Here is a 12,664-nt window from a genome sequence, read left to right on the forward strand (position 1 = left end):
CTCAGGATTTTCATATAGTAATGTATATAAACGACATCAACTAACTATTTCGTTTCAACCAAAATAAAGAACTAAATTAAGTCAATATAAAGTTGAGTAAGTTTGCCTTTAATAGTCGTAGTTGCTACCGAGCAGAGTTCATACACTTTGTTTCATTTAAGTTAATGAAGAAGTAAAACAAATGCTCAACGAGATCATAGTTCTGTTAAAGCTTTACGAAGGAGCTTTTTAAAACTTTTTCAGTCTTTTCTTAATGGAGCCAACGTGGCGGAGCAAAATAGTTGTTCCCGAACGGAGGAATGATTATATTTTTTTAGTCTCATGTTCTATCCTGTACAGGACAGGAAGAGAAGACCTGGGAAACTAGAGTAAAGACACTCTATTGAGACATTTCCTGTATCCACTTTCTACTGAATTCTCAAGACATTGCGTGTTTAGTGGCGGAAATGAACGCCGTGCTTTGCCTTATTACCAGAATGAGGAAATACCCCAGGTGGAGATTGAACTCACAAACATTGCGTTTTGCAGTCGCACTAGTGTCCTGGAGTCACGACTGGCCTCTGTATACTATGAAATTAAGTTAAAATTGTTATCAAACTCCGTAGTGTCGTCACGGATAGCATCATGTAATATAATAGATACATATATGGTACCTTCTTCTAAATATCTAAAACTTCCTACTTAGTTCGAAGTAAAGTTGAATCGGTTGATAGTCTCGGTATTCCCAAATAATCTGGGATGAATAGTTTACTCGCGCACATTTGACTGGATAGCTATGAACATTGTTGTTAAGATAGTTCAGGCCTTCGTGTCGCAGGGGCGATTGTAAAGGCAACAGGTTGTGAGTGTAGGTTCCCAGATTCCCGCTACCTACTCTGCTATATGTGGGTTATAGCGTGAAGCCATAAAAAATGTATGAAACAATAATAGCTTTAGGTAAATAGATGAAGCTCTAAAGTACTTTACACGCTAAAAGCCTCAAAATTATGTTGATAGTACTTTAGTCATATTTTTATAGTCTGTTTTTTTATGTTGTAAGTGATAAAGACGAAACTTTTTTAGAAATAGCGAAAGTAATAGTCAAGGATAAGTCTATATGTACTTTTTACTCAACCATAATATGTACTAAAGTAATTGCTAATATTATTACGATAAAGAGTTTGTGCAGTTGAACGTGATAATCTCAGGAACTACTGCTTTTATATTAGATTTTCAATTTATTAAGAAAGACTAAAGGCAACATAACATCGCGCTATGATCAAAATGAGCAGAGAAATAATAAAAAATGCAGCAAGAACGGGAAAGTTGAAGAGCTTCTGTTGCGTGTCGTGTACTATTTGTGATTTCCATTGGGTTACATTACGTTAATTGTTTCGACGTAGCCGCTGTATCGACTGAATCTGTCATGTGACATATATACTCGTATCTCCTAGTTATTTCAATTTAACGCAGGTAAAGCCGGGCAAGAAATACTTCAAAAGTGGATTGAATTTAATAAAATGACCGGGAGAGAACGCAATTTTTTTGATAGTACTACTTAGTTTTCAGTAATGAAATACATTCATCATCTCATTTTTTTTACAATAAAGATTCTATCAGCAATCCGAAACTCAAAAATTTCTTTGACTCAAAAGTTAGTTTTTACTAAACATATTAATAAAAGTACATACTCTTAATAGCATAAATTAAAATTAACATATTATCTACAAAATTTCCACTAAAATATTACAATACAATACAATATATTATAATAATAATACTAAAACGTTACTTTACAATATGACGTTGCAGCGCGATTACAACGCGCCGGCTATATGTCAGCTGACGTAACACGTTAACAAAAACAGCGATGGATGTAACACTGAAGCATCTCCCCGTTGCATCGCAAGTGGATTCTCGCCTGTAACCATTTGAATATTAATAATATGTGAAATCCCTTTCGTGTTCACACCATTGAATATTAATCAATGAATAACAATGTGATTGAATGCTATTATACGAGTGTATTTGGACAAGCAAATGTAGAGTATACTGACAAGACTGACAAGACTGACAAGAGTTGAACTCGTGTCAGTAGTATTCTTTTACACAAAGCAGCTATTTTATTTTAATTTACAAATTTATTTTTTTCATTTTAACGCACTCTTTTTGTAAGACAAAATATCAAGAATGTATAGCTTTCTCGTTTACCAAAATTTTCCATAACCATTAATATTCAATAAATATCTTTAAATATTACATGACAGCATGACTCTCGAAGGTTAAACCTTATATTTTGTTTTTTTTTATTGAGTTAAATATTCCATACCAACCTCTTAATACATGAACAGAGACTGCTGAAGCGGCGACATCTGCCAAAGAGCATGTATAATTTCCAGAGTCGTTTCTATTCGCGTTCGCGATGTAGAGACGAGATAGAGCCCCGTTCGACGTCGCCTCTGTTTTGACACTGTGAAAGAAAAATATATAAAGTTTTTGGAATATAGTTGAGCTAACGCATGACAAGTCTGAGTCTGAGAAGACCCTATCATCAAAAAACAACAACAAATAAAAAAAAATGTGTAACTTTACTCAGATGCCGTTGTGGAGCAGTAAACGCGCGCGTTGTGGGTTTGATTCCCACTCGAGGAAATGAAATATTTATTTATATTTTCATTTTTTCATTCTGATGAGTTCTCCAGAATTCGGCGGAAAGTGGGTGACTTAACACTAGATTCCCTCTGCCTATCCTGCTGCTTGCAGAATACAGCGTGAAGCTGATAAAAATCACTTTACTTTGCTTTCAGTGGTTTGAGATGTCTTTATCATAAATATAAATATTCTATTTACCACTAAGCATCTCAAGTCATCAATTCTAAGGAGGCAACGATGTCGCCATATTGTATCTAATTAGATCGAATAAACAAAAATATTATTTGAAAATGTAAATATCCCTCTCAATGAAAATAGGACCTCGTAATACGAAATAATGGAACATAAATTTACGTAAATATATTTCAACAAACACATAAAATGATTCAACTAAATGTAAAAGAAAGCCACGATAATATCCTTTGTTTCTATTTAGAAAATATTTGTTAAGTTCTATATAAATAGAAACCGCTATCTAAAGTTAACATTTTAAATAATTTATGGACCTGTTTGGAACAGAAAAGGTCATAACTCGGGGACGTTGCCAAGTCACACGGAATGACAGTTCTGAAATTGCGAGTCCAAGAAGCCCTTAATGAAATCAGTGTTTTAATTAAATTCATTCAGCCATAATCATTATCAAACAAAGGCAACCAAATTAACTGTTACAATTTTCTCTCTAATAAATCTTTCCTGTGTACACATATGTACAATTTTACGTATACGCGTTGGTGTAAGAACTTCTTCGTCTCTAAACAAATTTCAAATTCTAAGTTTAACATATAGCGGTTATCATTTTAATTATATTGTTAAGTTTTGTGATAGGAATCTTTTAAATTACAGTTACTATTGTTTCCGTTTATTGGTCCTTCGAGCCGGATAAAGGAAAGTTGATCGAAAATTATAGAGGTTTCTATAAGATTTCGTGATTGCTTTGGGAATTATATTTTCGATGTCTATTTACGAGAAAGTCTTTCAAATCTTAATCAGATATACAATATTGATAGTTATGGGTTCGATTTCCACAATTCAATCAATTATTTTTATTTAATGGTTCTTGTAATAACATAGAGTGCACTGTTGAGTTCCACCATTAAACACAAGATATCTCGAAAATTAGATGGAATGGGGGAAACCGATAGTACTAGGTTCCCTGTACCTATCTAGTCATATTTGCGGAATATAACTTAATGCTAAAATTAATAATAATAATAAAAATGAAACAATAAAAATGTATTTTAAGGGTTAAGAGAAAAGGTGATTACGATAGCTGTTATTAAATACCTCATCCTTCATTTCTATATTTATATTTACCCTATTAATTTTCTGTAATAAAAATGAGCAAAATGAGCAGAAAATAGGCAACGGAGTGTCTTAACACTATTGTGTTTTACCCCTTTGCCTAGCTCGCTGTAAACTGGTTATAACGTAAAACTGAACATATTAAGATTTTGCTATTTCCAAAATATTTATTGTAACAAGAAAAATTCTACGACGCCTTGTAAAGACCGGCGGCCATGACCGAATCGCCTTTTATAATTATTAAATAACATAACAACTGAGACCATTGTTCCAAAAAAAGAGCAGTGACCTCGTCCTATATAAAGTGTTCACGCTAATCAACGTTATTATTTGAAAGGTTCATACATATATAGACGTAGAAATATAGAATAATGTTTATTTATTTAAAAAACGAAACCCTTATGGGATTATTTTGTTCAGTCTGTCCGTTTGTCATGACCATTTATCTTGAGAGATCGCGGGAAGTTATCAACCCCAGGTCTATAGTTCCTTAGAAGAAAAAAAATTAAATTAAATTAAATTAAATCATTAAATTGGTATGGAAGCCTTGACAGGTTGTAGATTAGATTTCCATTCGAAGAAATGGAATATTTAATACTTTTATTACCTTCCTCTGGTACCGAGGCAAAGGGCGACGCTGACTTCCGCCACGCAATATGCAATGTGTCCTGAATTTACCAAAAATTAAGGGAACGGAAGTGTCTTAATGGGAACGAAATGTCTTAATGCTAGGTTCCCTCTGACTACTCTGCTATGTGACGGATACAGTACAAAGCTAAAAAGATAAATATATTTTTATGTTACTTAAAATATCTACAGGCACATTTTCTTTGAAAACTGTAAGTAACTCATTGACCATTTATTCCTTATATTCAAATTTATACTTTATTTAATACAAAATAGCCTAATTTAAAAGCAACCCTCATTTATTTGAAGTGCCGTTACGATTTATAGCAGATCGTACTAATTAAGTTTCAGTGGAACAAAGTGGGAATTATCATTCATTAGATAAGTTTAATTAAATTTTGCTGCTCATTCGAGAAAATAATAAATAATTTACGTTTACAAACTGTACTGCGATCTTGATATAAAATAAAATAAAATATATAATTAATTTAAAGTGTAATCACTTGTAACTGCATTATTGGTTGTGAATAATTAATTTAAAAAATTAAAGTCGGCAAAACTATTGTTATAATAAGTAATAGGTTAATAATGTTTTTTTTTTTTAGTTTCACGTAAGAATTAATTTATAATCACAGTATTGGTTCTTAATCTTCGGTAGGCGACATGTACTTGAATGACGTTTTTCCAATTGCAAGCCTTATTTCACACAGCAGGGTAGATAGAGAGAATCCAGCATTATGACACTATATATTATGCTTTTCATTGCTTTAGAGGTGAAACTTAACAGAATAATTTTAAACATAATCATACTGAGGGCGTTAACTAAGTGAAAAAAGGTAAATAACATTGAGCTTTAAAAATAATAACACAGCGCTTGCTAAGCCAATATTTATGTCTATCCAGCCGTTTTTCTTTGAAATATATTCAATATGAATAATCTAATTACATTATGAATTATTAATGATTGATAACTACATGAAAAAAAGGCCAAATGCGAGTCTGATTGGAACACCAAGGGTTCCGTATCCATTTAAAGATTGTGGATCAAAGGCAAGTAACTTTAACAAAAAATTTCCAAACTTAAGTTTGAGTATCAAATGAGTTGAAATTTTATAATAATATTAGCTTAATATCTCAAATGCAATTTCGAAATAAACAGTCTTGACAGACGGACAACAAAATGATCCTATTCGATCTAATCCTAACGTTTCCGGTTTTTCCTTTTAAGGTAAGGAACCTTAAAAAACGCGATGCCATATAAAGAAATAAACGAATTGAAAGGACAAGACGATCGTTGAACTTGGGCACATTATAAAAATAATTATTTTTAAGCTGCCTTAATGTATGTTCATTTTGAAACGAGGAGGGTCGCAAATTCGATTTTTGTTACTTACGTTTGTCAGACACGTACAAATCTTATTACGTGATGCCCGTCTATTTCGTGCTGATATTTATAAAGAAAGGACTTGTATTGAATTATATTATATGGATTATTTAAATTTGAGGTTGTCACAGCGTCTGTCTGTAATAGGGTTGTAGGTTCAATTCCCAATTGGCAAAATAGTTTATTTTCATTTCATCGCTCTAATAATAAAACAAAGCGCGGCTTTGAGGCCCGCCACTAAATATCATATCTTTTCAAAGTTGAGATTTGCATGAGGAATAGAGTCTTAACACTAGGTTCCCTCTTGAGACACTATTGTTGAGCACTTTGCGAGAGTGGCAGTCGCCTCTAACGCAATCATTGATAATTCAATACAAACTACCACATAATACTTTAAATTCTGGAAGAAAGTGGGGGACGGAATGTTTCAACACTAGGTTCAATAGGTTAGATATATTATTGTTGAAAAATAATCAATACTATACCTTACGCCACCCCTCTTCGTATCGTAATTCAACAATCGCCCGCCGTGCTTCCAGCTGACTTGCCTCGCGGGTTGCGGCACTTCGCTGACCACGCACCGCAACTCGATAATTGAGCCCTCTTTATAGAACTTGTCTTGGAGTGGGCGCCCGCGTTCGTCTATTATTTCAACTTTTGGCACTGTAACAAGTGTTATAAATTATTTTAAAGTAACGAAAAATTATGAAATATGAAAACATAAAATTTAACTTTTTGTATATTTTGAAATATTAAATGGGAACGTTTAATTTTGAAATTTAAATGGGCAGAACCTAACACATTATATTAATCAAATTTGCCTTGACTGAGTTTTGAACCCATACAGATCGAAAAAAAGTCTATTTTTGTGAACATTCGTGTTTGCCTTCATTTGGTGAGAACAATCTTTTATATAACATCGTTGAAATCTAAGAACATAATACTTACAAAGCGACTTTTTTTATATTCATAAACAAGATATATTGTACGCCTCTAATGAAAGGCTTTGCCTAAAATCCATTAATAGATATGTTTTATAATAATACAGGATTAAAACGTTTGTTTCTACGGATTCAAATATATAAAAACATGACTTTTGTATTTATCCAAGGGCCATTTCATTTTTTTTTCTTTTTTCAGCTTACCGCTCTATGCCGCTCACAACAGGGTAGGCAGAGAGAACCTAGTGTTAAGACACTCCGTTCCCCACTTTCCGCCGAATTTTAAAGGTATAGCGTGTTGATTGGCGAAACTCAAAGCCCAACTTTTCAAACTGAAGAAATCAAAATATTAAGAAATAATCATTTATTCCCTCGACTGGGGATCGAACCCACAACCCTCACGTTAGAGTTATACCCTGGTTCCCCTGCAACTTTAAGAATTCGAAAGAAAATATTGTAATAGTCTGTGTTTTAGACATACCTAGAAAAAAATAAAAAAAATATTTTTGTGAGAAAAAATATTTAATAAATTATGACAACTTTATAATTTAAATCAATTAAAATATATCAACATTGAAAACATTTATAATTCATCAAAAGTGAATGGTAGAGGATCAACAGCAATAAAACTATCAACAGAAGCTTATAGCAGAATGATCGTTCAATTTTCAATAACACTAATTGATATGTCAGAAATATATGGAATTGGTTAAAGGTCACGTGACTTTTTCAATTTCAATATGATTTTTGCTATACTTTTTTCGATTTTTGATATATATAATGAATAAATAGGAACTGGATCCCTGGAGAGTGATTATTTTTAATTTATTTTCTTTTCCCTTCTCTGGCAGATGTAGCGCGCCGTTAAGTTCCGCCACTTGACGAAAAGTAGGAGACATGCAGGAAAAAAACGTAAATTAGTTTTTTTTTATATCTTATTATTTATAACTATTTTATTATGGATGGATGGAGTTCATTATTTCATTGTAAGCATATATATTTACAACGACACCAACGTGGAGCTATGGGATTGTCTCTTTTTACAGCAGGCTAAGCTAACGGAATCTATTGTTTAGGCACCTAATTTCTTCCTTAACCTCATCTCCCATTTTTCACCAAATTGTAGAGGTATTGCACGTTGAATAGCTGAACTCAACGCCAGGCTTTACCTCGTGACCATAGTGAGGAAATGAAAATACTTTGCTTTTCCGTTCATTTAGAAGATATTTTATAAGAAATAGTGAATAGAAAACAATTAAACTAACCACTTTGACTTAAAAATTTGAAATCTGACATCTACACGTAGATAGGGAGTTGCAAAACAAATTCCTACGTGAAAATGGAATATTCCAAAGAAAATTATTTGTGTTGACTAGTTCGTATAATATTTCGTGAACTTTCCTTTGCTAGAAGGACAATAAAGAAGAATGAGCATCGCTTTACACTGCATTCGCAGAGCAGTACAAATATTCGCCCATTGAAACATGATTTTCCACTTTCATAACCTTCTTGTTATGAACAAATATCAAATTTTCAGATATATATAAAAGAGATTTTGTAGTGTTACAGTACTGTTAACATTTTATTTTGATTACTTTTAAGAATATTTCAATTCAATATTGGTAGCACAGTCTAATAAAAGTAATTATTATTTAAAATAAAGTCTGGTAATATTAGAAAACAAAATAAAAGTGATAGAATTTTTTATTACCAGTGAGACGATAGTGTAGCTTCGCTCTGTATCCCGTATACTATTGGTAGAGAGACCCTAGTGTTAAAACACACCATTCGTTTATTCTGTCCAAGTTTTGAGATATTGCGTGCTTAGTGATGATATTTGTTTTGGTTGCCAGAGGCAAAAATTGGAAATAATTCATATTTCTAAGTGGAAATCGAACCTGTCCGTCATGCTTACATTTAAATCTTTAATACATATACAAATTTCTAATACAATGCCAATAGTGATATACAGTGTGCTAGTAATCTACACAGGCGAAGCGAGTAACACTCTAAGTCCACTTAATAGCAGTTCCATATTGATATATGTGTTGGAGAGATTACAGGCTGCTGTAATACTATATCCTATATACACTTACATCCTGATATGTATTTTTAAGCTGTTTAGTAAAGAAATTTACATATGATGGTAATGAGTTTGATTCCTATTCGATGTAATCTATATTTTTCGACGACAGCACTTAATGTCATTGAAATAGTCAGTCAGTTACTGTCATCATAGACTAATGAATTAAATGCAAAAAAATCTTTACTTAAAAAAGCTTTCGGTAAAAATAAATTAATTATTTTTTTTTTCATTTCAATTTTAACTATAAACTTATAACATTATTATACACAATTAATATGATCATGAAAGCTTCTCGCGATGATCAATATTTAATTAAATTTAATCTTTAAAAATTTAAATTTTGGAGATTTTACATAATTAAAATAGTACTAGTTTATTTACACAAGTAAATCGCGCGTGCATTCGTTCGCAAACTTAATTTCATCAAATTTTATAAGTTGTACTTCCCGTTAACCTACCCATCGGTGCCCACCAAGGGTTTCGTACTAATTTAAAGTTTAATTCCGACTCGCACTTGGCCGATTTTTTGAAGTAATGTCACAATTAAACATGACAAAAAAAACCATGGTTTTATGTGAGTTTTCAGTGAACGCGAGTAACTAGCAATATAGAGAATAAGCTAAAGCCAAGCTCTCACAAAGCATTCAAAAGCTTTCATGAAAATGGCACAATAGACGCGTTCCAATACACTTCAATAGTATATTACTGGTTTTAAGCCGTGGTCTCGTCTGCGTTGTTTGTTTACGATACTTCTATAGAAATAAGTAAACGATATTAGATAATTTAAATAATTGATCTAAAAATTGTTAAGAAAAAATTTTTACATTACATTGTCCTAATTTAGATTTATCTCAGACCACATTGTACATTTATAATCAAAATATACATTTTTCTTTGATCTGGTAGACAACACGCGGCGTTGAGTTAAGCTACTCAACAGACAACTCCTTGAATTAAAAATTTTCCAAAAATCAATATTAGTTATCCGGCGTTCAGTTCCTCTACTCAACAACAGAGAACGAAGTGCCTTAACACTAAGTTTCCTCTGCTTACACCGCCGTATGCGGGTTACAGCGTCAACTGATTTGACTTCAATATTAGTTATATTTCTTAATAAGAACTACAAAAACACAGACAGAACAAGAACAGAGTGATAAATCACTATCAATAATTTCTTTTATCCGACCAATGGCTGAAAAATAAGCAATAGGCAACATATTTAAGCCCAATTTCAAGCCTTATCTCCACATAAACGTGCAATTGAAGACGACGGCCGGATTATTTGGGGGCAGGGTGACCATAAATTAAAACTAATCCCGGATATCTGGCAAAGTTAAATCTGCTTATCTGTGCAATGTTATAAATTTTACGATAGAATTGTACATTTTGCAATAAGTATTTTTTTAAATATTTATCTAAATTTGTTATACAGTTATTTATTATGAATACAATAATTAATTAAATAACATACAAATAATTATTAATGAATTATATTGATTGTAGGTAAATATTGGCAATAGAAAATATAAATTAGAGTAGAGCTTTGTCTATCGGTGTTAGAGCAGGGTGTTGAAAATATTTTAAATGGAATCACTCCCCCGAATCAGAATCGAACCGACGACCATGGTATTTATATAATCATAATCAGCCTAACTGAACCTACATTTTATTTAAGATAACAAAATACTGGCCCTAATCCACATGAGGGAAAGTCATGCTAAAATTATTCAAATAATAATAACAAAAGCAATAAAAGAAGTGATTTCATATGTTTTACGACCGCAGTCAAACATCTGAAAATAATTGCTGTCATAACTTACCCCACTAGTTAAGGGTTATCTTGGGGAGGGTAATTTTTACGGCCCACTCAATTACCCTCACGTTTTTCTAATATAATAATATCATTACGAAAAAAAAATAATCAGATTCTTTTATATTTTGCCATTTTTATCTTTGTGGAGCTTTTATAATATAATAACTGTGAGCAGGTACCTACTGGATTTTTTAATTTTAGCCTACGACGAAAACAGAGGTTGACATGTCTGTGTTTGTGTGTATGGCTGACTGGTTGTCTGCATCGTAGCTCCCAAATGAATGAATCATTTTTGATTTAGTTTATTCGTTTGAAAGGTGATTTAATGATGATTCAAGAAAATATGTTCAGTTCGCATATCCTCGACACCAGACCGAAGAAATGGAAATAAAAATTTCATTTTCTCAAGTGGGAATCGAACCCACAAACAATCGCGCACGTCTTGCACCACGATTGGTATAATTTTTTAATTAATTATCTATTAAATCCCACCTCGAGGGTCTAAAGCTGAAGATAATAAAATAATATTATGAAAATACCTATAATTTGTCTTTCCGTAAACTCTTTGTGAACGAAAAACAATATTATCGTACTCGAAGCAATACGTCCACAATCCACAAACGTGCAACCAATCCACTTATAAATATTTTAATGGAACATTTATTCCAATGTTAATTTGCAACGATAAATTATATTATAAACGAGGCAAAGCGCGACGTTAAGTTCCACCACTCAACAAGCAATGGCTCGAGAATTCGCCGGAAAGTGGAGAACGGATTATGTATGGGCAGTGTCTTAATGGGTACAGAGTAAGACACTCTGGGTTCACTGTTTCCCTCTGCCTACCCTGCTGTGTGCGGGATACAGCGTGAAGCGGGTTTTTTTTTCGAAATATTAAATAAAGGAACTATCAAAACCAACGCCTATATACGGCTATACATATTACTTGAAATGACCTTTGATAGCTTCCACGCGTGCTTTACCACCAAATACCCGTAATTACGTTGTAAAATATTATTATAGTGTTCCGTACAGCTATTTTGGCACGAGATAATGCCGCGAAACATTGCTATGCTATTAAAAATGTTGGCATTTGCTTGTTTGTGAAAGAAAAAACTTTGTATGTGCGGTATGGTATGCATTTATGATGAAGGCTGCCTGAGACGAATAAATATGATGTAAAGAACTAAAAATGAGATTTTAATTTAAATTTCGTTGTATTATTTTTATTTTCTTTTTTAAATAATTAGAAAAAAAGTGCAGTAGTCATCCAAGCAGGTATGATAAATTTCATAAATGTATGTATGTTTGTTTGTCTATCCACAAAATTCTCGAAAACTAAATGTCGTTTCTAGTTTATTTTTGATGTAAATGAGGTGTGAGACAATATTGGGAATAACTTCATCTAAATTAGTTCAGTAACTTTTGATATATGGATATCTTCAGGACATCATTGGTAGGAATTTGATTTTCGTTTGTAGAAGCCCAATATAGTGAAAATCATGAACGACGTATGAAGACGATATTTTTTTTTAATAAATAAATAAGAATTAATTTATTTAATTGATTCTAAAGAAATTGGAACACATAATAACTGTTCTTATACTATCATATCGTCTAGAATTCTCTATTATGCCATAACGGCGATCAACTATGAACAAATTAGTACTTTTTCTTATCTCATTGCAAACGTCTGAATTCCAATAAATTTCTTTTACAAAGTAAATTGCCGATATTTTCAACACAAGTCAGTCTGCGAGATATTTTTCTTATTTATTTAACGTTTGACGCCCCAGGTTTACTTTCAGCTATCCATCGGAGATTGTGCTTGGAATTTTATCTGGCTCATTGCTCTGAGATCTAGTGACCTTCAATGTAGG

At 32.3% G+C, this 12,664-nt stretch overlaps 1 protein-coding gene across 1 annotated transcript in view; it reads right to left on the reverse strand.

The window, feature by feature from the left end:
- Positions 1-1,181: 1,181 nt before the first annotated feature.
- The window catches only part of LOC146535255 (lachesin-like), a 131,964-nt gene continuing 120,481 nt past the window's right edge, over positions 1,182-12,664 (reverse strand). The window contains exons 7-9 of the mRNA XM_085191762.1: positions 6,430-6,607; positions 2,313-2,449; positions 1,182-1,900 (exon numbers count right to left, since the gene is read on the reverse strand). Coding sequence (XP_085047888.1) covers positions 1,818-1,900; positions 2,313-2,449; positions 6,430-6,607 — 398 coding nt within the window. The 3' untranslated portion in view covers positions 1,182-1,817. The remainder of the gene's footprint in view (positions 1,901-2,312; positions 2,450-6,429; positions 6,608-12,664) is intronic.

The sequence above is a fragment of the Heliconius melpomene genome, chromosome 10, assembly GCF_056956725.1.
Source record: "Heliconius melpomene rosina isolate 202511_hmr_F chromosome 10, ASM5695672v1, whole genome shotgun sequence".
NCBI classification, from domain to species: Eukaryota; Metazoa; Arthropoda; class Insecta; order Lepidoptera; family Nymphalidae; genus Heliconius; species Heliconius melpomene.